Raw genomic sequence first — 24908 nt, forward strand, 5'->3', positions numbered from 1 at the left:
CCAAGAGGGCTGTGATTGTTTTTGTTTAACAACTTAAACTTGAGCAGATTATTCCATCGCCAGCATTTCCTGGTGGGTGTGCAATGGAAATTACCCATAGGCTCACCTTGATGAGGTTGTGGAACAATGTTTGCTACTGAATACCTGCCCCACAACTGGCATAGGGAGGACAGCACATGCTTTAGGAACACCTTAAAGCAGGATTTTGAACTTTGAAGCCAGCGGATTCAGAAACAGAGAATGACAGAGAGGAACTAGTGGATTTTTTTTTGTTTTGTGAGCTTATTTTGGTGTTTTCAGTGGTTTAGAGCATGCCATGATTTGCTTTGGGCAGGATGGGGGTAACGTGGCAGGAGCATCTCTCCTGGGAAGTGAGTGCAAAGGGGGCCCAGTGGAGTCATGTGCCAGGAGCAGGGCATGGGGGTTGGAACTAGATGATCTTAAGGTCCTTTCCAACCCTAACTATTCTATGATTCCCTGTGTTTTACAGAGGTAGAAGGGATGAGGTGGTCTCTGACACCATAGGACAGATCCATCTCCCCGTGGTTTTCCCAGCTGTGTATCTGGTGCATGAAGTGATGAGGAGGGGAAGGGGTGCTGGACCAGACTGCATATACAGGGAGACTGGGTCCCAGCAGCAGCACATGAGGAAAAGCTGATGCTGTGTCTCCCACCCCAGGCATGGTCTGCCCCTTACAGACTTGATTTTCAACCATGGGCAGAGTTTTAGGGCCAACTTGAAGCCTGCTCTAAACAAGTTGCCAAACTTCCAGTCACATTCTGTCTCTTTTCCCCTAGACTGTGATGGTTTTCTGTGGCACACAGAAGCAAGGCCAAAACCATTGCTGTGTTTTGCTGCATCATTAAAGGATGTTCCTTCAACCCATTATAACTTGGGACTTGTGGTTTGCCGCTGCTCTTCTGTGTGTGGTAGAAACCAGGCCCACACTGGTGATGATTCTGGTGTTAACTCTCCCAGTATCTGAAGGGCTTTTCTTTTTGTTAAAGGTTTTTGGTCAAGAGTTTGCTCAGTCTTCTTGGGAGGATTCCTGTGAGCAGGAAATGAATCCGTCCATTTGGATGTTACCAAAGACTTTTACATTGAGTGGCTTCAAAATATCTTTAAAATGTTTATTTAAAATCCAAGACAAATGATCTTTAACAAACTGTCTCAAGATAGAAGAAACTGAGGTTTTGGAGTAACTGTATTGTTTATTCTTGGTATTGCAGTAGCACCTAGAGAACCCTATTGTGCTAGATACAGAACAAACATACAACAGAGATGGTCCCTGCCCATGTGAGCTTACAGCCTACAGCTCAGCCTCTGCATTGTCCTGCTAGGAATGGAACAGGCAGATATTCTTCTCACATGCTTCTCCCATTTTAGCTGGGCTCTCCTGGGGCAATGTGGTCAAACCTGCAAGCTTGATTTCCCCCTTACCCCAGCAGAGAACAGATTGAATAGGAGGCAAGTCTCAGAGCTGAACAACTCTCCCTTTCTCAAACTGATTTTTCACATGCTATAGATACCAAGCCTGTGGCTGAGCCATGTGGGCTTCCTGAGATCACTGCTGCTCCTTCAAGAGCTGTGGTTCCCTTGTTCCCAGTGTCCTCAGGCAGACAGAGGTGTTAGGATAAAAGGAAGCCTTTTCAGTGGTTTATGGTTTATATCATTAAAAAAACAAACCAAAACACTTTTTTGTTGTCTCCTAAGTTTTCATTCTCATTTGGTGCCTTCCCATGGTTACTGCCATATGGGGCAAGGGGGAAGGATGTAATACAAAGCAAATCTGACATCACACATGCACACTGTCAATCATCAAAGTATCAAAACCAAAGCTTGCAAGAGCACAAACTTATATAAACGTGGTGAAAAAACAAGGACAGTGACTGAGCACATCAGGCCATCTTGTCCCTTTGGGCAGCTTTAAGCTCATTTTTTGAGCTTGTCTCCTAGGTCACTATCCCATCCTTTTCCACCTCCTCTTCCAGCCCTCAGCTGTAGCTGGGCTTTGTCTATTCTAATTTACAGAGCCTCAGAGAGACAGTCCCATTGGTTCAAGCATGGTCAAGTTACAGGGTCTTAGAGGCAAAAGAAGCTGAAAAATAATTGCTGCAGACCTTTTCTGTTCCCTTCTGTGCTCTCACTGAATGGTGTGGACTGGCTCCTACAGGATGGGAAGGCAATGGGATCGAGCAAGTTAATAGCATGGGGCAACTTCTGTCTATGCTTAGTTTGGGGCAGACCCCATCTGCTGTTTTTCCCTCCTACCCACCAAAGAGCAAGGGAAAGCCATTGTGCTTCATTTGCAGGGGTGTGAGAAGTAAACCCAAAGCAAAGACTCCAATGAAGGACATCCAACATGCAGGTGAGAGAAAGGGAGAGGAGAGGTCTGGACCTAGGCAAACAGAAACACTGATCTGTGATTTCCAGTGTGTGCTAGAGCCTTGCTCTGATTGAAGCTGCGTGCTTCCTGAACAATGCTGGCAGAGGCAGAGCAACTGCACTCTGGTGTTGTTAGCAGAGGGGAAGGACAGCTCTTTCTGCTGAGGTGCTTCTAACTTGGAACCCCCCCAATAAATAAATAAATATCCTGAAGCTGTGTGTCACTGGTGCAGCTCAGCAGAGCTGTCTCTGAACCCCGCCACTTGCTTGCAAGGCAAGGGTGATGTCAGGAAACAGCACTTTCAAAACACAAGCCAAATGCAGAGTGCTCTGAAACCAGCCTACAAATAAGAAAGTTGGGGTTCTGATTACTTGTTTCTAAATGTTTTGTCACGGACACAGAGAAGATGGAAGGGAAAAAAAATGGGATGAGTGCTCCCTGGCTCAAGCTCAATATTGGAAATCTCTGCTTAGAGCCATCAAGGAAGAAGGGCTTCCTTGGCGAAGTCTCTTGTCCACAACCTATGATGCAGAATGCATCTCCGGGAGCTACCAGTGTGCTTTGAGGTTATGATACCCAGTCCCCTGGAGCTAAGGAAGGGAAAAGAAAAGTACTCTTTACCTCTGCAGAGGTGGGTCTGAGTCCCACATACTCCAGAAGTCTGGGGGAACTTGAATGGACTCCTGTGACTTGTGACAGGGACAGGTTCAAATAGGTACTATTTGAATGCGAATCCCAGTTCCCACAGATTTCTGGCTGTCATTTGACTGGGGGACTTTCTTCTATCTGTAATTCCACAAAAGAAAAAGAAACAAAAAATAATAAAGTAAAAGGTGCTTTTAAAATACTATGAGGAGAGAAACTGCCATGGAAATAAATAGTGAAAATAACAATGTTAACATTGCCGGTGTCACAGCAGCTCTGAAATTCAAGTAGTGTGACCATGCCTACAGCACTTTCTCACAGCCACTGTCGGCGCGGCCTGAGGTTCAGAGCTTGGATTGTGTCCCATTGTTCACTGAAACAACCAACTCCTCCCTGGCGCTGGAATGGATTTAGAAAGAAAGGGAGAGGAAAGATTGATGCAGTCTCTGCTGATAATCAGGTCTTTACTGTGCCCACCTCATGGTGTGATTCAGTGGGACAAAGACAGAAAGTTCTCTTATTTCTGTCCCTGTCTGTCATGCCTGAGACATAATGGCCATGCTTCAGAGTTGGAAAGGGTATTGCTTCAAATAGTCCCCCATCCGCCTGGGCAGAGGGAGCTGGTCCACGTCAGCTGTAGCCTTGTTAATCCGCAGCCGGCAGAGGTGCTGGAGACTGGGGATGTTGTCTTTGCGGCCGAGCGGCCGGATGAGTTTCAAGTGTACTGCAGCTGCTGCCATCTCTTTCTGCAGCGGAGGTAGAGGAGATGGAGGTGGGTAAGGAGCCTCGTTCTTGCTTTCTGTTGTGCAGGACATGACATAGTGCTGGATAAGACTGACCACATCTGGGAAGGCCAGGATGCGAGGTTTGGACAAGTAGTTGGAGTCTAGCCGGAACTTGCTGTCAGCGTATTCGATGCGCACGTTCGTGGGACCTCGGTTTGTCTTGACAGAGAGTGTGAACAGGTAGCTGGGGTGGGTGCTGTCCCGTACCAGGAAGGTGCCCTCAGGCATCTTCTGGAGATGCTGCTTAGCCTCACTGGCAGTGATAGAGCCCCAGTACCAACCTGGAAAAGCATCCGAGAAAGAACTCATTAGGCAAAGAATGTATTAAAGGACTGGCACTGTATTTAGGGAAGCCTTGAAGCCTACTGAGCTCAGAACCTGGTAAGCAACCAAGCCCAGTTTCAGTAAGACCTTCAGAAATAGACCATCTCTTAGTTCTTAGGATTCTTGGAACCCTTTGTTCTAAAGGTTTCATACCTATGCTTGGCATTGCCATGCTGGAGCTGGGGATGAGGGTGACTACTCTTGCAGGTATTGCAGTTGCAGAGAAAGAGAGACATTTTTTGCAATTCTTGATTTTGGCTCATTTATAAAGGTCAAAGCTTTTGCTTATGCTAATAATAAATTACTTCAGGATACAAGTTTATAGAGACTGAAAATACATTTGCTGCATCCACAAGCCAGCCATGGCTATAACAGAGCCAGGTTCCTATCTGAAGTGGGATCAGGAGATTGTTGCTGGAGCTCAGACTGCAGACTTGGCTCCCTGCAGCCATGACTTTGTGAGCTGAACCTTACCAGATTCTCGAAGGTAGGAGAATGTTTTTGCAATGCAGAGAAGATCTTCTTCAGGGTCTCGGATCTGAGGTGGGTTGCTGTCTGGAACTGGTGCTGCAAAGGCAGGCACAGACTCCTCCTGGAAGGCCATAACTGGGAGAGGCTGCATGATGGGCTCTGACAGTTCCACCGCAAGGCCCCTGAGTGAGAGTCTCCTGATCTTTTCCTCTGCCAGCAAAGGATGAGGTCTGAAAGGAAGAGCATACCTTGCTATGTTTCCTTGCCTTGAAATAGCTTGCAGTGTCTGTTCAGCGCATATTGCATACGTGTTATGTTAAGCAGGTCCTCAATATGAGAATGTTTCAAACAGAGAGAGGAAAGGGGGAGAAAATTACACAGCAAAAGATGAGCCTTTCGAAACAGGGAGAAAGAGTTGGCCTCTGCCACCTTGTAAAAGGTGATCTATCTTGCAGTTTAGGTTGATTTTAAACCTGATATTTTTAGATGTTACCTTTTAGTGTGTAGTTTCAGAGGCAGTAAAGTTCACAGCATCATTACAGCTTCACTTGCACCACGACAATGCTGGAACATTTCTTTTTGTGCCACTGGGTTTGTTAGTCATCTATTGTAATATAATTAGAAGGAGAATTGGGAATAGCTTCAGGTTTGTCCTACCCGATTCCTGCTCAGGGGTGACCTGATCCTAAATGTGTCTGTTAGAAATCAGGGTGAGCTGATCTTGCAGTAGGACAATGGGAATTCTTGTTTTAGCTAAGCCTGTTCACCACACAATCCCTAGTGTTCAACTGCATGGCAGAGATCTCAGTGCAACTGTAATCCCTGCAGGATTACAGCGGGAAGAGGTTCTGCCATGACTGGGCTGCTGTGAACATTTATCCCTCTGTGGCCTAAAGACAGTGTCAGTGTAGCCATCCAGTATCTAAGTGCAGCTTCACAAAACCTGGAGCTCTCATGGGCCATAGGTGCTCCTTCTCTGCAGCAGAAGGATTGCTAAAGGAAAGCAGAGCTCCAGGGTGAGGGCACAGTTAGGCTCTTTGCCTCTGTGTGCTCTGTACTGCTGCATGCCCTGTGTTGTGTCACCCACTGCACTCACTTGCTTGAGATGTTCCTTCAGACACTTAACATAAGATAGGTGAGTTTCCAGAGAGATTCAGAGTCCTCAACATGAGACCATCACAGCACCACTGGAGCTGATGGTGATTGCAAAGGCAGCAGCCTCGTCCTCCCATATCAATGAGAAGTGGAAGGAGACTGAAGTCATAAGCACTTCCCTGCTCATCCTTCTCTGTGCTTTATGTGAAGAGTGACACTTGAGGTACATACCTAAATGTGTTGTCAACTGATGTGCACACTCCATCGTCCTACTATGGGTACTGCAGTACATAGCAAAATCCCACTAGTATTTAGAAAAGAACATTCTTTTTTCCATATGTCAAATCACATTTCAGAAGCAGGATATCTACTTGACGTTCATAATATTTGATGTTCATTGCTTAGTTTCTGTTAATGGGTAGGAAGCCAAAGCTAATAAAATTGATTGCTGGCCCTTCCCCAGGCACCCTTGATCGCATGGACTATGTTTTCAGTGGCTTTCACAGAACCATAGATCTGCGTAGACTTTTCTACCTGGATATTGCTGTTGGGAAACCTCTGAGTTCTCTTTTAAGTCCCACCTGAGCTACATTTGTAGGTGTTGAGGGCTGCATTTTCAAAGATACTTGGTTATCTCTATCTTAATGTCATGGTCTTTGCAAGTGTCTGGCTGCTTGCCTTCCTGGAGGGAGGAGATTCCTGAGACTCTCCATTTCCCCCCATTTTGAGCAGAGAGGTCTATAAACCAGATCCTTCCCTGTACTGATCCTGACAGAACAGTTTGTGCTGTGCAAAGAGGGTCTGGTGGCAGAGCATTCTCCGTCAGGTGTGTTCTTATGCCAACTGTTCATTGAGCTGAAAAGAACAGTGATCAATGTAAGTAAAATCAGTCTTGCACTGCTCACTGCCCATTTGCTCCCCAGAGCTTGGACATTGCAGTCCAAATTCCAAATCACTCTGTACTTATTTTCCTCTGGAAATTTTTTCTGGCTATTCTTTGGTTTTGAACAGGAAGAAAACTTTTCTTGTTTTCCTAGCATGGAACTCCATTTTATATACACCTGCTTTTGAGAGGGAATTAGGAATTGGTTAAGAGCCCTGGAGGGAAGAAAGAGATAGCAAAGTTATGCAGGGAAACATAGTCCTGATTCACTGCAGAAAGCTGTTCATTTCAAGGGCTGAACCAGCTCACAGCTGAGTCCTCTGAAAGACATCAACTGTGTGAATTTGTCAGTAGGTTTGTTTCATAGAGCCACTGTGGGTCTCCAAAGCAGAGCCTGTGTGCTTGAGATGAGGTTTCCCACTGTGCTCCCTCATTCTGCCACTTCAAGCTGAAGGAGCCCAGACCCCATGTAGTGGAACAGGGAGAGGGGGATTGGAAATTCTCATAGACTGGGAAGCAACAGTGTCTTAAACAGCTTTGTGTGTGGGTTGAAGACAGAGGAGCTGCTGCTGTGACCAAACAGAGCAGCTCCGAGCATATGAAAAGGAGAGCAGAGGGATCAGTGAGTAGCAGCAGACTGCAAGTTTTAACACAGATACATTTGCAAGAGGGTTAAGAAGAGTTTTCTGGGTTAAGGACATGTTGAAAAAGGTACTGGCATGAAAGGTCAGCCCTTTAATGGGGCACAGTAAGTACTTGAAAATAATGAGTGCCTGTATGAAAAGAAAGTAGAGGGGAGATGTGGAGGATCAGGACTGAGCAAAGTGTTAGTATGACAACCGCCATGCAGAAGAAAACAAATGTACAAAATACAGCATGTGTAGCTGGTAGCCTGTGTGGCATCTGGAGAGAAACAGCAAATGAACTGCCTTGTGCTTTGGCAATTAGTGTTTCTACAGGCCATGGAAAGCCAAGAAAGTTTAAGAGAATCAGATATGTCTGATAACATTTAGGGTTAGCTTTGCAGTTCCTTTGCTGATAAGCTAAACTTTGTAACACGGTACAAATAGTACGAGAAAAAGTGTATCAAGCTCCTCTCCCTTCCATCAGCCACATCCCAAGACTCCCAAGGGAGCTCGGACTGAACAGGAGAGAGCATGGAGCCAGGCTATATGAAATCCTGTAGGATAGTGAAAACTGAGCAATAAGTTGTCATTAAAATAGATATTAAGAGACATCTACATGTTGGGCTACATAACAAGTTCTTAGTGAGTGAAGGGAAGCAGTAGCTCTGGAATGTTAACCCTAGAAAAAAGCTTCACGTAAGGGTTTCACAAAGCTCAAGGTGAAACATGAATTCCCTTTGCCTATAGGGCTATAGGAACTGCAGTAGCAGACTGCGGATGCGGGTGAAAACAATCCCACTTGAGTAGTAGGAAAGTGTTGGTAAGCATGAGCTCTGCGAGTCTGTGGAACAGATTTGGGGGGAAAATAGCAGAAAAATCCCCATTCTTTAGTCATTTAAAGCAGACAAGGCAAATGCATTGCCCCTGTGGAAAACCCGCACAGGCAATGCTGACACTACAGCTCAGGCTGAAACAAATGCTGACACCTTCCAAATAACGCAGTGTGTGTAAAAATGCTGAATGATTCCTGCAGACCAGGTATTAATGCATGGTGATGACTTCAGCTGGTCACAGAGACACTGGAGTGCCAGCACACCAGTACCAGACACTGATACCGGAGAAGGGACATGGTCTCGTTACCTGTTCTACTGACCAAAAGTGGTGTAACCATACATGTGCCCCCCACAGCTTTCATTCTACAGAATGCTATGTATGGGTTGGTCTGTATATATGTACATACATTTAATCTTTACCCATAAAAGCAATTGGAAAATGAAATTAATGAGTTTAACATAAATATTTACTTGGAAATAGGCAAAACCATCTGAACTGGGGGGAAGGTTGTTGCTGCTGGGACATGAGAGAAGTCCTACAGTCCCGGGTTGGTGTCCCCACTGGTGTTACCAGTGGGGGAAAAATAACCAGTAAAATAAGGTTTTATTGATTTTTACTCCCCCCAAGACTTTGAAAACCATGTAGCTTGTCAGCAGAAAGCAGGAATACTTCACGATCCTATGACTTCAGCCATGGAATCTAAAGAGCTGATACATAGGACACACAGAACTCAGTACTGGGCTAGTGTAAGCCATTGCTGTTCCTTTACAATCACACATGGCAACTCACATGAGCCGAAAAACTATCCCTGGGAATCTCACTAATTACAATTATCAAACCACAGCATTTAAAAGAAGGTTGCAGAGTCTCTTACCCCTGAACACAGAGGATCATGTCACTCCTGGACCAAGGGAAAAGCATTAAGTCTTCAAGAAGGTGGGAAATGCTTTCTCTTCTTCTCTTTTTCTCTTCTTGTCTCCTTTTTCTTTGCTTCCTTGCCGGAGCAAGTTAGTCCCAGCCTCTGGTTAGGGGCTCACAGTCAGAGAAGGCTGGAGAGCCCCAGCAAACCCCTTCCACTGAAGGGTGTGCTTCAGACACAGAGAAAGCCAAGCCGAAAGCGAATTGGGCTGTCCGAGAGAGGCTTCACAGAGCGCTCAGCAACTTCAGCCAGGAAGATGTGTGCCCTCTCTCCCTCTGTGCTTCAGAAAATGAAGTGTTCTTGTTCTGCTTTCCACAGAAGGACAACAAAAAAATATTTAAAAAATACCCAGAGAAAAGGGAAATTACATATGTTAAAGAGGAACTGATCTTCCTTCAGAGCAATCTGGTAGGAAAAAATATCCAGAGAGCTCTGAAATAGCAATAAATAGACAACAATAAATAAGGGTGCTGGGGAGGAGAGCGGGAGCGCAGCGCCCTGCGTTGGCCCTGTCTGCCCGAGTGCAGAGGCTCGGCGGGGAGAAAAAGCGACCAAGCCTCTTCGCTAATCTTTTGTGTGCCCCTTTTAATCTGTTCCAGGAAGTGAGGGATTCCTGGAACCGCATTGTATTCACATCACTCTTCCGATACCAGCCACGCGGGGAGGGGAGGAGGGGACGGAGGGGTATAAATAGCGGTGTCCGTAACGGCAGCGCCGCCGGCCGGGGCACGGCACGGAGCGGACCGGACCACTGCGGGCAGGGCAGGGGGGGGGCTGCGGCCGTGCGGGGCCGGCCCCGCCGCGCGTGTTCGCGGAAACGCCTTTGATCCGGTTCCAAGAACTTTCCAGGAACGCGGGGCCGCCGCGGCGGGCTCCGCCAATGGGCGCCGCCGCCGCCGCCCGTCAGCCAATGAGCGCCGCCGCCGCCGCTCGTCAGCCAATGAGCGCCGCTGTCGTATTCCCCTCCCGCTAATGGGCGGTGCCTTAGTGCCGCTCGCCGCATGCGCGGGATCGCCCGGGGGTCGTGGGCAGCGGTCGGTCCCGGTTTGGGTGTCTCCTGTCTGTACACGCCCGTCCCACGTCCTGCTCCCCGCAGTCCGCTTGTAGCGTTCACTGGTTCACACGTGTTCAGTTGTACCCGTTCCCATCCGGGTTTTAAGTGTTTGTGCTGTTTCTGGGGTTATTTGTCCTTTGTTCCTGGTTGTTTTAGCACCCTCCCCTCGTGTGAGCATCCTCCCGCACCGCAGCTCCTCTCTGGGTCATGGGAACGTTTGCACCGTTGGGCGCTGAGGGAGGTGGTGGCTGCGGGGCTGAAAACAGGGTCTGCGCTCCCCTCGGGTAAACAAGGGGTTCCATGGGAGGTTGTCACACTGCAGAGGGTGGTTTCATGCCTTGGCCATCTCAGAATCTGCTGTGAATTTGGATTTCAAACTCCTGGGAAAGGTTTGACCACCCCCACCAGTTTATCCTGTGTTTGTAGGTCATTGTCACGTTAGAACTGGGTAACCCAGGAGGAAGAATTTCGGTTACTTATAGCCTTGTTGAGCCTTTCCAAATGCTTTGTAACAGAAGTGTGATTGTTCTTTCCCTGCCATGAATTGCCACCTCTTCACCTAGCAGGGAGCAGAGAGAATGTGAGAGTGGAGTGTCCGTCACCTCCACTGAAGTAGATTGAACATTTAGAAATACTAGTCATTGTGCTGTTCAGAACCAGAGTGGATGGGGTGGGAACAGAGGGGAAGGTAAGGTGATGGTAAGGATAAGGTTCAGAGGATGCTCTCACAGGCTAGACATGAGCCTGAGAGCAGGAAGCCTGAGTTCAGCTCCTTACTTAGCCTTTGCCTCCTATTTCATTTAGCTGCTGCTCAGTCTTCTGCACACTTCCCTTCCTGTTCTTTACTACATCAGGGGCAGTGCTGTAACAAGCGCTACTGCCAGTACCGAGCTTTCCAAAGAGAGGAGCTGTAAGAGCTGTCCAGTGGGATGGGAATGTCATCATGCCCCCCTGACCAGTTTGCCTCCCAGCCTGAGGCTGACTTCAGCTCACGCTTCATCTGAATATGGGTAAATTCACAGGAGAGGTGAAGAGCTGTCAGTGAAGAGCAGTCCTCACCTGCCCCATGCAAGCACAACAGTCAAAAGATCATTGAAAGGCGTAGTCCTGGCTCAGGCTTGCAGGGGGATGCCTGCATGCAGGTGCTCCTTCCTGTCTCAATTCAGTGATTTAAAACTGTGTTGGTGGTGCAGCAGCACAATGGATGTGAACAGAGCTAGCCTAGAGAGTAGGAAGTGGGTGCTGCCTCCCGCAAGATGTAGTTAACCTGCATGTTCAGAAGGTGTTTCATCCTCAGCCTTGGAGGGGACACAGATCTCAGCTGTTGTGTTTCTGAGGTAGGAGCACTGCAGCCCAGCGCAGCCATTGAGAAGGGAGTTTTACTTGCTTTTGTACTTAGAATTGGGCTCCATCTAGTGATCTTCTGGAAAAGTCTTTGTGTGCGGGCTCTGTGCTGTGGGTGGAGTAGCCATTTGTATGTCGGGAGCAGAAACACAACGCTAACTTAAGTGGAAACATCGCATGGAAAGGGGGCTCGGTCCGCAGTTCAGTATTTGTGCTCTGTGGAAGCAGTGTAGGTGTTCACACCAGTGCAGACCCTACGTTGCTCAGTGTGCATTGCATTCCGATGCAGTGGTTTCCCCCTGCAGTCACTAGATCCATGCTGCTCTTCCCATGAGTCCTGAAAGATGACCATTAAATTGAAGTAGCTGATGGGTGTATTCATGAAAGGAGCTCTCATTTTCACTGGAAACCTTTTTAGGGGTCCAGCCCAAACCAGTATTCAGGCTAATGCTAGGGTTATTTTATCTACAGAATTGGTGATGGGTTTTAAATAAGGAGTGTTCAGTAATACTCCATCACTCTGCCTAACCGTTTTGCCCCGCATTGGCATTCCTCAAGCACTGGTAATGTCCGAAGTAGGAAATAGAACAGTGTGCCTGCTTTGCCCAGGCCCCAGGTTTAGTGCGGTTGGTTCCCTGTGCACAGCCAATATAAATTGCTGCCATTTCAACAAATTGGTTGTTTAAACCCAATTTATACTGGTCTAAAGGGCTCTTCGGGGTTCAGTGTTGAAGAATTAGAAGACTGCAGAGGCAATAACAAGAAATCCTGTTGAGTGATAGGCTTTATTATGAAAGGCATCAAAGAAAGCTCACGATAAAGTCAGGGAGGTAGGAAAAACCAGAAATCCAGAGCCAGGTAGTCCCTTCGGAAGTTCACCAACACAACAGCACCATCTACTGATGAATGTGTGTTTGAGAAGGCAGGCGGCCAGAGTCGCCTTCCCACTGCGGGCAGGTCAGGCTGCTTCAGCTGCACCCTTCTGTAACCTTGTAGAGCTGGTGAAAAAGAAAGATAACATCCAAAATCGTAACTCTCGACAGTTGTCTCGAGGACTAGATTTGCCTTTGCTATAAGCTTGTATATGGAAGAGTGAAAGTTGCCCCTCTGGCTGCTATGTGGTCATAAGCCACCTCTGACCCTCACCTGTGTGGTGTAAGGAATAGCATGCGACCCAACACACATTACAGCAATAAGCATCTGTCCTTGTGACCATCTCATTGCTGAGTAGGGCACACCAATTTCTGTAATCAATACACAAGAGGGTGATGAACTTACTGTTGTAGTTTTGATTTCCCACCCTGGTGTGGAGTAATGGAGAGTTTCCAGCATGCGGGTGAGCTGTGCCATGGGGGCAGCCACATCTGGGCTGGTTCTATGAGAAGTGTGGGACAGCAATGGGCTTCATTTCAGACTACAGACACCTTGGTGTTCCTGTAAGGAACTCACCATATTCATTGTCCCTAGGCTTGCTTGCATATGGTGGCCTAGAAGATGACTGCAGTCCCTAGCAGATGTTTCTCTATTAGAGCCTTTTCTGCCTGTATCAAATGGTGTGTTTCTGCAAAACCTGCATTCCTGAGAGGCCTGAAAGGCCACCCAGGACTATCAGACACTGTTCTCATACTGCTAGCTGCAGGATATTTTTCAAATGAGAGATCAATTTCTTGTGTTCCACTGCAGCATAAAATTAAGCAGCATCTTCTGTAGATAAATTGGAGAACTTGCGATGCTTTTGAATGATGATACTTCTATGAAAACCCCTGCCATTTTATTTCTCTCTCTCTCTGCTGAAATGGAAGTGTCCAACCCCCTCAGGAAACAGGTCTGACTCCCTCTGTACATAAGCTGTGTCCCAGAGCCCCTTCTGCTCTGGGATCCCTGGGCAGCAACTCTTAGTGGAGGAGCAGGGACTGGAGCCTCCCAAAACATTTGTGATAAGCAAGACAAGGTATCTGCAATTAGGTGTCTGAGTCCAGGATTATACAAGCAACTGTTCTAGCCTCACCTGTATTTCTGTGGAAAAATGCCTGGTGAGTATGTGGGGATTACAGGGAGGAAGTGATCTTGAGGAACTGAGGTATTAGCACATGCTCTCCCGATAGTGAGACTGATGCTCTTGAGACTTCCCTTCACTGGCAGCTGGTTCATAGCTACTATTTGTAATTCCTCCTAGAAACTATGTTATAATCCGAAGTCAGGGCAGGGGATTTGAGAATAAAAAAGAGGTTGTTCTAGTTTGGTGATCACAAAGCATGACGTAAACATCACTGCCCATGAAAGAACTTTATAAGCTGGTGTTACCTCAGCCATGGAGAGAAAAGAGGTTGCTCTGCTTGCTGTTGAGCTTTCCCAGTTGTTTGGATTATAGAAACTGTTTCAGTTTGTGCCTTGTGGTTGGGCTTTTCTTTCTCTTTTTTTCCCCCTTGTTTCTTGACTTGATAAGTCTGAGGCGGACATCTCCAGAGCAGAACTGCAAGGCAGGAGGAAAAACATGTACATAGTCTCTCTTAAGACCACTGTGTACATGACAGACTACACTAAAGAAGCTTTTCTTCTCCCTCAGATCACAGTATTGTTCTGTAAAACTGCCCTTCCTTTCTTTTAGTGTCACAGATGCAGTCTCTGAAGAACTTCCTGAGAGATTTAATAAGCTTTGTCTGACTGCAGCCTCCCAGTCAGACAAATCTGTGTCCTCACTTTAACCTGACAATACAGAGGACTTCCTCTGTGGTGACATCTATATAACACATCCCAGAGAGTGGATTTCTCATAACACCAGAAAAATATAAATAGCTATTACTCAGAGAAGGATTGTTTCAGAAAAACTAGTCACAATATTTTCAGCTGATGGTGATAATTTATTATAGCTGATATTGATTTCCACAAGACATTGCTATCAAAGGACTGAGCTCCATACAAATCTGTTCTGTATGTAAATAAACTTAGGTAACTGCAGCATTCCAGTATTACTCTTCCAAAATAGGCTATCCCTTAAAGAACAGTTGATGACATCAGCTTTCTTAGCTCTCCAGATAACAGCAAATTCAGATATTTCATTTCATTTTTGCTAAGAAACATGATATTTGAAAATCTGAAGTGTCTTTGAAACCAGATATTGATGTTGTTGAATTGCTACAGCATGTTCCAAAGGCAGTGACAATAGCCAGTGGGATAGCCAAAATTAACCTGCTGTATTGCAACAGTAGTGCTTTCTGTGTGTGAAGCAAGTATCTGTTATTTCCAGTACATTATAAGTTTGGACAGCAGAGATTTAGATTCAATATAAGGAAGTTCTTTACTGTGAGGGTGCTGAGGCCCTGGCACAGGGTGCCCAGAGAAGCTGTGGCTGCCCCATCCCTGGCAGTCAAGGCCAGGTTGGATGAAGCTTGGAGCAACCTGGTCTAGTAGAATGTGTCCCTACCCATGGCAGGGGTTGGAACTGGATGAGCTTTAAGGTCTTTGCCACCCCAAACTGGTCTTTGATTCTATGAAGTAAGGAACAAAGTGCTGGCTATAGTACAAAGCTCCACTTGGTTAGCACACTAGCTTAGGGAAAAGGGGCTGCTTCCCCAAATCTTGTTCCAAGATTATGGCTTTATTGTTTGGTTATTTTCTCCTATGAATTACTCTTCTAGTTAGGGGCAAGGCAGGCACAGCTGAGCTACTAAATTCACTCTTGAAATAAGTTATTTTGTGTTATTGCTGGTGGGAATTTTTGGTAAAAACAGGATTAATATTTAATGTACTGGTTTAGGGATTTTTGTGAGGATGAAAGAACTTTTGACACAGTGGGCTGTTACCCTCTAATAGTGCTGTGCTTGGCTTCTTTTAAACTTCAAAAAGCAAACATTGGTAAATAAATAAAAAGCCTCTTTTCAATGAAAAAAGTCCCTTGGCTCAGTCAGCTGCAGTAGGCCTGTCAGCATGGCCTCCATCAGTATGCCCAAAGGATTCTAACACAGCTTCACCTGCCACAAGCACGAGAGAAGCTGCAGGATTCACAGGGTAAGTTTTTGATCTTATGAGATGTAATTCTTGGGGAGGTGTAAAGCTGGCATTTAAAGCAGACATTGTGGGAAATGCTCCCAGAGCCAGACCAGGGGGCAGCTGCAGCCAAGGTTACCGCACGGTGCTTGCTTGCCTTAAGGATGCCAGAGATGTTGGGGTGAAGTGGTTAACCCAGATGTTAACTCGAAGCTGTGTGCCTGGACCCAGCACGCTTGGCCCTTCCCAGGGCTTGTTAGAGAAATTATAAAACTTTAAGCAGCTTAGGAATAGGACATTGCACAAAGGAATGTTCTCAGCTCTGTGCAAACTGTGCGTGGATTGCAAAGGCCAGGATTTATGAGTGTGGGAATTTCAGAGCAGGTACCTGGCACAGGTCTGCAGATCCAGTGCCCTAAGATGCCACACCAGGTCACTGTAGCAGTCATCTCTCTGGTGCAGCACCCAAACCAGACTGTCCTGGGGCTGCCCAGCGTGGTCAGAGTAACTCTGAATAGCCAGTATCAACTGAGCGCGATCAGGGGAGATGTCCGGTGACAGAGATTCTGAAGTTAGCACAACAGCATGGGATGGTTTTGGCTGTTACTTACAGTATCAGGTGGTATCTTGTCAGTTGTGAAAACACTCCGTTAAGAAAGTCTTTTAGATATTGAGAAAAACTGTCAGTCAGCAGTTTTAGAGGTTTTCTGCACATGATATTTGTGTCTTGCCTGGGGTAGACATATGCCTTGTGCTTGGACAGCCTATCCAAGACAAAAAATACACACAGAAAGCAAGGGCATATATTTGCTCTTTGTTCCTCAGCTGTGGTTATCCTGGTGTACAGTGGGACTGTTTGATCCTTGGGCTGCTGCTGGGAAGGCTTTTTCAGAGTTTATGGTGGGTGAAATTAGCAGAGGGTTGCTGTAAGGCCTTATTAACCATGATTCACACTGGAATTTTAAGGTCTTGGCCCTGATTAAATTATTACTGGTTCCTAGTAAAACAGTGAACTTTGTTAAGTGCATATACAGACAATACTGAGCAGCATACCCAAACAAGCACAGCTTTCAGTAAGGTACTGTTTCCAGCAGTGACTTGAAAAATGTGTTTTGTATCCTACCAGTTGAACTCTTCTCAGTGGGAGACTGTTGGTAACTGAGACATGTAGAACCAAGTATGTTCCCATGGAAGAATCCTGCCTTATTCGCTCATCTTTCCTCCTTTCTTCCTAGGCAAAGCTAATTTTGTAGGAATTCATTCTTGTAATAGAGTCATAATTTCTTAATGAAATTCCTTGCTTCTGACACACTGTAAAAAATAGCAACCCCTTGAGCAGACATGTGTTTAGAATTGCAGCGTCTAATATTTCCCAGAATAGGGCCATGAATTACCCTCTGCTAAACTCCAATGTGCTAGTCATTGTAACTTCTGCTTGCTTTGGTCAGCCACAGACTTCTGTGTAAGAGTTAAGAGGGAAAGATCAGTAGTGGGGTGGGAACGGGACCTACACATCAGCGTGAGTATATTTCCCAGATTATAGAATACAGAAGAGATCTGGGAGATTGAGAAGTTTTCTGAAGGGTCTGGGCCTCAGTGACTGGGAGCTGGTTACAGGACTATAGTTACCTCCTGCAAAGAGAAGGGAATTACCATCCAGGACAAATAAACCAGCCGGTACAGACAGAAGCCGTGGGAAGGGAAATAAGAGCAAGCTGCTGACTGCAGCACAGTGCTACTGAAGGTTTGCAGCCTGGGAGCTTACAGTTACGTATACATTTCCCTGAGATGTCACAGTGGGAGGTGGTGCAAAGCCTAAGACTGGAAGCCAAACCTGAGAAGGAAAGGCTGGAAATAGCTGTTTTCCTCTGGGATTTGATTAGCCCAGAATAGGTGAACACAAGTAGGGGACCAGGCTCTCCAGTAGCTGAACTGCTGAACGCCTGGGAGGGAAACCTGAGGCAGAATAGCTGTAGCATCCTATCACGTGGCAATGTGCTGCAGATCTGCATCCTGCTAAGTTGAACTAGTTTTTATTCCTTGGAGAAAGGACTCATTAGCCCTTTTAATTATTTCCCTAACCGCTAGAACTCCAGATGCCGTTATGTTATGTAAAACGACAAATGTATTTTTAACTTGCAAAGCATGTGAACTTTAAGCTCTATCCAGTGATACAAACACAGCTCCATTTCAACGCATGACTCATCTTCACATGTAGGAAAAACTCAGCGTTTCCCATCCCTGTAACTGCACCCTGTGCACCGGTGATGAGCGACAGTTGCTGTGGGAACCATCACTTTTAATATCCTGACTGTGCATACAGAAGGTCCCAAATACTGACTGCTTATTTGGCAGAAAAGGTCGCCTTTAATAACAGCACCGACTATTTCGGTAGCCACAGCGCATGAAGGATCACAGTGTGCCCAGTACAGACTCTCTGGGCTTTGCTCCATAGTAACACAGCAGTGTCGGTGCTTTCCCGTTCCTAAAGGATGGGGGGGAAGCGGCCGGTGCTCCTCCCGACCTGCCCTTTCCTTGCCTGGCGTGGCCTCCCGTCCAGCCACCGCGCGGGCGCGCTGCGGCACAAGCGCAGAGCCGCCAAGGCAGCTCCGTCCCCGCCGCTCCCCCTCCGCTTACCCCGGTAAATGAGAGCCGTGGCCGGTGCCTTAAAACCACCACGTTTCCCACCACCCGCTCGTCCGTCCCCGGGCACCGCCCGTCCTGCCCCACGCAGCCGCGGGGATGAGGCAGCTCCGCCCGGAGCCTTGCGCTCCCCCCTCAGCCCCCCGGGTCCGGCCCGAACCCGAGGGAGCCGCCAGGTTCCCTCACGATGGGCTCAATCCGGTCAGGGCCCCACCACAGTCGGGCTCCCCTTAGCGCGGGGGGAGGCGGCGCACACCTGCCCAGGGCTCCGGGGCGGGCCCAGGCAAACCCCGCCCTCCGGGACTCCGCACCGGGAAGCCTCGGCCGGGGCCGCGCCGCGCCGCCACAGGCAGGTAACCGTGCTCCGGCGGTGGGGCCCGGCCCGGCGGTGGGGCCCCCCTGGTACCACCCTGGCCCTTCCCCTCCGCCGCCTCCCCTCACCTCACCTCACCTCACCTTAGGGCTTCCCGCTGAGAGGGCCTGAGGGAGCCGCCGGCCTCGCTGCAGGAGCCGCGGCGTGAGGAGCGGCCTCGGGCTCCCCCGGCCGCTTCGCCTGCTCGTGGCTCAGCCCCGTTGTCGGGGCTCGGAGGCCCTGGCAGCCGTTCCTCCCCCGGGGCTTCAGTCCGGAGAGCTCAGGGCCTTCTGGTCCCCAGCGTTGTGCGGCAGGTCCCCGCCTCTGGGAGCCGTGTCACTGCATTAACATACCCGAGGTCCTTGGGTGGTTTGATGGTCCCCTCAGTAATGCAGTACCTGCCCCGAGCTCTATGGAGCAGGGAGATTTGGTAAGTCTGATACCTGTCCAGGCAGTGCCGTTCTTGGGTTTAACCCAGGTGTTTGTGGTTCTCTTGCGTAACTCGGATAAGGCGGGGGACTGTTGTGGAGGTTTCTAACCTAAACTGCTGAGGCAACAAGTTGTTGATGCAGGTTTATAAGTTCCTTGAATCAGAGGTTATCTGTTGTGTTGTACAGAGCTTAGCTGAGTGCGACTTTAGTTCACGACTGAGCCCAGACACTTGTTGCAGTGAAAGAAGTAATGTATAACTTCAGACTGAGATACATATACATGTGTGTGTATGAGTATTGGAATGAGGGTGACTGTAAAGCTAATACCAGTATGCTTCCCTGAGGTGAATCTCCCGTTCTGGTGTCTCTAGAGCCTGGTCATCTTGTTAAGAGAGGGAGAGAGAAAAGCAGTTGGGTGCATGAGCAGTGGGTTGACATCAGGTACTAATACCCATTTACATTTTCACTCAGGACTAGATGGCCAGCAGATGGACTGTTTGAAGCACTTGGTTTGATCACCTGAGAGGACGGCCTTTGCTGAGGGTACCCTGCAGGGAATCTGTTGGGTATCGCTGTCATCTCAGACTCTTCCCTGATATGGAACAAAGTGAAGGTGAACAGGAATCGCAGCCAGAGAGTCACGTGGATAGCAAGAGCAGCGTGAAATCCTTGCCTGGGGGAGAGGCCCATGTCAAGCTAGAGATAAAAAAGCATGCAGTTACAGATGACTACAAACTCTCCAAACGGGTGCTAGGGTTAGGAATCAATGGGAAGGTACTGGAGTGTTTCAACAAGGAGACAGGCCAGAAATGTGCTTTGAAGGTATGTAGGCTTCTTCTTTATTTCTTTATTTCCAGTTTGGAGGTCAGAGTTCACTCCCAAGGCTCTTTAAAAGCTACTTGTTCTCTTGCTTATGTTTCACAGAGTGCTGCGTGAAGACTTTCACCACGTGGAGATGTTTGCTATTACTTATAGGGCTGTAATTCAAACTTGAGTCTTTTCCAGAATTTTCTGTGCGAGTTTCCAGAATGTTATCAGCTGTGAATTTCTCGTGTTCATATTTTAAAGACAAAAAAGCGGGGGAGAGAGCAGTGTTGTGTGTTCTGTGAGAAAACTTGCTACATTTTGAATGAACATATTATGCAATACTTGGGAAGGAAGCTATTTTGGATCTTGTGCAATGAAATAGTCCTAAATGGGGAAGTGTTTAAATGCTCATTTGTCTTCAGGCTTTCCTCCCTTTGAAGACTTTTCTTAAGGGGCATTTCTCGTTGTTTACTTGCTTATCCTGCTCTTTATTATTGTGATCCATTTGCAGAAGGGTATTACCTGGCAAAGCACTCACTACACCAATATGCCAAGAAAGTTTAGTAGATATCTATGGTGAGAACTGCCACTTAAATAAATGGGGCAATAACCATTCTTTAGAGAACATAAACCTTACCTGCCTTTTGCTCTGTGGCTTTTAAACTTGAAGACTTCCCTGATGCCTTTAAACCACATCATTAGAAAAAAATAGCAGCCCAGATGAGGACCAGAGTGGTTCTGTATGCTGAGCCTAAGAACCAGCTGAAGAAATTGTCATGGGAATTGCTTAAGAAAGTTACTTGCTGGTGTTAATCTGATTAATTGGGATGTTTAGAAGGCTTTTGGATACCCTTCATTTTGTTAAACCTCACAGGCTATGTTTGCTGACAGCAGAACAAATCTGTTAATGGTCACCTAAGAGGTCTGTCAGGGTCTGGCTAGAGTCTTACCTTTACCAAGCTACAACTATCCCCAGCAAAGCCCTTGAACTTTGATGGAGCAAACTGGAAATATTTGGTAGCTTTGTGACTGAACAGGTTTTTAGCAGAGAACTAGGAAAGTTTGTAATATGGTAACATGCTGATTAATTCACGTGTTTCCAGCACTCATTTTCTTTATCATACTGGTCTTTATATTGGCATCACGTAGCTGACTCAATATAAGTTTATCATGGGGATACTGGAGGTTTTGGTAAGCAGACTGGAACCATGGGGGTTTTGCGCCTGCTTGGGGGAATGTCAGGGTTTTACAACTCTGAGGTGATCCATTAATCAGATATGTCTGAAGTGCTATCAACATTAATTTCTATACTTGGCATACTGTGATGAAGGATAATAGCTAATACTGAAGCTGTTCTCCTTTGAAGAGTTCAGTGGGTTTGTTGCTAATTATAGACCATTCATACTTCAAAAGTTTTGCACTCATAAGGGTTGGAAGCATTTTAAAATGGAGCTGTTTCTCCAGAGCACAATCCAGTGGTAAGGAGTGTGTTCCGGAGCAAATTCTGTAACTCTGGGATCAAATGGGAAATAAATCCCTATGGATGGTAGCATCTACTTAATTAGTCACTCAGAGTTGGGTAGGGAGGGTAAGAGGACTAATGTTGCTGTGCCCTGAGAGTGTCCTATGCCTGGCGGAGAGGAGGAACCTACAGCAGATCCTCTAAAACTAGTCTCTGTTTAGCACTGGTTGAGTTGGCTGACTTTTCTCAGAACTTTTAATATATATTAAGGTCCAAAGTACCCCCCTGTTAGTGAACTGGAGTTTTGTTAGGGATGGCGAATGTATCACTAACTTGTTACATATATGTGTTTGTCATCTTCACCAGCCCAGCTCTGGAATGTCTGCCCTTTTCTTCTGAAAGGGGCAGAAATACTGAGATTTGATGAGTTCTCTAGGGAGTTTACATGGCAGATAATAGTTTGCTGCTTGCATGTATGTGTTTCTCATCATTATGCGTTTAAGTTCTGAATAAAAAGTTAAATATGCAATTAAGTAAAACTGCCAGCAGCCCAGAGAGAATCCACTATTCTCTCCAAAGATGGTCTAATGAGAAGATTACCCAACAAGGAAGGATAAAAACTGTGCTTGGTTAATTGGCAAGAACAGAAAGATCTTTTCCTAGCCCTGGAGATGTTTGCAGGGATGAAAATATTCAGAGGAATTTTTTCTGCTGTTTCTTGTGAAACCTGAACTGTGCCACACAGATCCCAGACCTGCTCCAGATGAGATTTCAGAGCAAACCATCCAGTTAAACCTGTTCCAGATGAGATTTCAGAGCAAACCATCCAGCTAAAACAGTTATGGAGGAGGGACAAGAAATTTAGAATTGTTGAGAAACAGCCTCAGTGCAGAATCCTTTGTGTAGGGACAATAGGGCCTCAGCATTTCTGCCTTGCCACTGCTCATGCTTCCTAGGTGTGATTGCAGGGTTGTCGTTCACTTACAGGAGTAGAAAGTGGAGGCTGATGAAGCTGTCGCAGGAAGAAAACAGCTGGCATGACAGGTAAAGAGAAAAAGGGGATGCTGGATGGAGTTTTATTCTCTGAAGGCTGCTTGTGCTGAATCCGTTGATATCTATGTATATTTGTGGACAAATACTTCAGGCATGAGCGTGCTCACTGTAACCTACTCCTGGGAAAGGAAAAACATCACTCCTGCTGCTGAAGATAAAGCCTAATAGTTTGCTCCCTTTCACACCACACTTGTCCATTAAAGCAGCTTCTGACTTGGCAGATGGCATTGCTTTCTGCCTGCAGGTTTTCTTTTATATGGGAACAAACCCAGCACAGTCAGGATCTGGATGGAAATTACTCAATGGAAGGAATTTTAACTGAGGTACTCAAGAGAAAAGGGCTCCAACAGGCAGAAACATTCAACCCCAGAGCCATGTGTCAGTCAAGCACTACATACTGAAACTGGGAGGTCCCTGTTGTCTTCTTTAGTCTGTGTCCATAATTGGACCTAATCAGAACGTCACTAATCATTTTAGAGTGGGGAAAATACAAGACATTCTCTCAGACCTACTGCAGGGATTTGTTGTTCTCCCCCCGCCCCCCCCCAAAAAAAAGTCTTATATGGCTCAGTTAACTCTGCTTGGCATTGTGATTTGCCACACACATTTCCAGGGTGCTTTCAGCTTTGTTTCCTTAGATTGAAATGCCACACGCATTGCTGTCCTGCTCCAGAAAATCTCATCTGGGTGCTCACTTAGATGCATAATGGCATTTTGTGAAAGCATGGGGATTTAGAAAAGTAGCAGCATAAATAAAACTGCTGTGCAGGGCTGGCCTTCTAGAAGGCAGCTGTGTTGGTCTCTCTTTCTCTTACAAATAGAAAACCTTCTCAGATCTCTCCCCATAGTTGATCCAGAAATAGCAGTCAAGTGAAGTCTAGTCACACTTCTAATTTTATCTCTTCTTTGCCAGCCTGCCCCCTTCTGTTCACTTTACCTTTTGGGGCTAAAAGTTAACCTCCACTCCTTTAACACTCTAATCTGCTTGAGTGTTCTCTGCTGCTCTTCACACTTCTCCCTGTTTTTAGGGAGAGGAGGAGACCAAAATAGCTGACTACCTGTGAGGATAAATGTGAACTCTTGGGATTTGCCTCCCATTTAAAAAAACCCTAACCTACACTTTCTTGTTCCTTCTTTCTTTTTCCCTTACTTCTTTTTATTTTTGGCACAAATTCCTGCTATGTGGTGTCAAAATAATATTTCACTGACCTACTTCATTTTTGTGAAAGATGATAGAAATAACTCAGAGTGGGATTGAGAAAAGAGAGCTAGAGTGTGTTCTGCAGGGGTATGGGGACTTCTCTGCATCTGTAGCTTCAGGACTTTGGTGGATGGTTCAGAATGTCAAAATAGTGTGAAGTGTCATCGTCATTGTTCACCTGCATTAAACAGATATTGCTTCTTTCTAGGAGAAGAAAAGGAAGGACAGTTTGGGCATAGCAGCAAAACAAAGACCATTGGAACTTTAGGAAAACAAAGTACACTGGTTATGAGCGTATGGGTACTTTTGGTATGAAAACTCCCCTGAATAACAGTGTAGCAGTTGTGAAGTTCTTCTCCCCTAAGCCCTGTGCCTATACTGCAGCTGCCTTCCAGGCATCTGAGACTTCTAGCTTAAGGTGTAGTATATATGAATATACCTGCTAGTTCATATAATTGCAGAATCATTTAGTTTGGAAAAGACCTTTAAGGCCATGAAGTCCAACCGTTAGCCCAGCACTCCCAAGCCCACCACAAAACCACGTCCTTAAATGAACATCTACACATAGGCCTTATCCTGTAGAACAAGCAGTGAGTTGAGCAATGACCTGCCTCATGGAAAATGTCCTGTGCTGCTAAGTGCCAAGAGTACAGTGTATGTGACTTGCTGATTTGAAGACAAACAGGTGAAGCCCAAATGTTAAGTAAAGCAAAAAGCAAACATGAAAATTAGTAGGCTCTTTGCCTTTTTGGTTTAACATTAGTGAATTTGATTGAACATTTGATGAATGATACAAATCCTGATCATGGAGTAGGAGGCTCTGCTGTTATTCATAAGAGTATTAGCATAGCTTTGTGATTAGAAGGAAGGGAAACAGGTAATGGAGAAAGAAATTTTGCAGAAAGAAGTCCTGAAATGACTTGGAAGGCACACATATGATTATACAGAGAATGTTGTTCTGCTTTCCAAAGTGGAATCACTGTGGAGAAAGGTAGTCATTCTACATCACCTTGATTTCACTTAGTCTAGAGCTACGTTTCTGCATTTCAGTCAACTTTAATGTTTCTGGTTGCATTAAATAATACTACATCACATAAGATAATTGCTGGATAGTCTGTTTTCAGTTAGTATACTCCGAAATCAGGTCATGGTTGCTCACAACTGGAAGACTGTACAGTCTGAAGTATTTGTTTTGTAAGTTACTTAAATAGCTGTTACTTGTAAAATACCCTGTTTATTGCCTGAAATAAGATGATGTGTAAGGAAGAGAAGGAAGCAATGGAGAACACAATGCATACAGTGAAAACAAAGTTATTTTAGATTGATGATTGATTGTAGAATAGGAAATGTTAACAGTCCTCTTAGGTGCTATAGAGGGTGTTTTTAGAAGAGAAAAAAATTATGCCAGGTTGGGAATGAAACATTTCAACATCCTTAGAATTCGGAGGAATACATTGTACTAAGCTAGAACTGAGGTGGGAACTCAGGGGACCCAAGTGTTGGTTAGGTTTTGTGCTGGATGAAGGAGCTCTTGCTTTAGTGTAGTGACTGTATGTTTCTGGAGGAAATGAGCACTTTCTAGTGAAGTATTATGTAGTTCCCTTT

The 24908-nt window shown here is 46.2% G+C and overlaps 2 protein-coding genes and 1 long non-coding RNA gene across 5 annotated transcripts in view; 1 reads left to right on the forward strand and 2 right to left on the reverse strand.

Annotated features, from left to right (window-relative positions):
- Nucleotides 1–1117: 1117 nt before the first annotated feature.
- Nucleotides 1118–9712, reverse strand: CISH (cytokine inducible SH2 containing protein). Its single transcript, XM_005141578.3, has 3 exons — nucleotides 8925–9712; nucleotides 4616–4842; nucleotides 1118–4098 (listed from the first exon to the last, which is right to left on the reverse strand). Exons 1-3 carry the CDS (start codon nucleotides 8969–8971, stop codon nucleotides 3596–3598), a joined length of 777 nt encoding a protein of 258 aa, XP_005141635.1. The 5' UTR covers nucleotides 8972–9712; the 3' UTR covers nucleotides 1118–3595.
- Nucleotides 8932–24908, forward strand: part of MAPKAPK3 (MAPK activated protein kinase 3) — a 59039-nt gene continuing 43062 nt past the window's right edge. Inside the window, exons 1-2 of one of the 3 annotated variants that reach the window (XM_031042386.2) lie at nucleotides 8932–8986; nucleotides 19252–19602. In XM_031042386.2, the coding sequence (XP_030898246.1) occupies nucleotides 19378–19602 (225 nt within the window). In that variant the 5' untranslated portion in view covers nucleotides 8932–8986; nucleotides 19252–19377. Of the gene's footprint in view, nucleotides 8987–18211; nucleotides 18351–18410; nucleotides 18780–19251; nucleotides 19603–24908 lie in introns of those variants that run through there. The other 2 variants (XM_034065872.1, XM_005141577.3) reach the window with 2 other exon arrangements.
- On the reverse strand, nucleotides 12134–18799 carry LOC115945238 (uncharacterized). Its single transcript, XR_004549955.1, has 3 exons — nucleotides 18454–18799; nucleotides 13672–13840; nucleotides 12134–12365 (listed from the first exon to the last, which is right to left on the reverse strand). It is a non-coding gene; the product is annotated as an uncharacterized lncRNA (long non-coding RNA).

The sequence above is a fragment of the Melopsittacus undulatus genome, chromosome 9, assembly GCF_012275295.1.
Source record: "Melopsittacus undulatus isolate bMelUnd1 chromosome 9, bMelUnd1.mat.Z, whole genome shotgun sequence".
Lineage (NCBI taxonomy): Eukaryota > Metazoa > Chordata > Aves > Psittaciformes > Psittaculidae > Melopsittacus > Melopsittacus undulatus.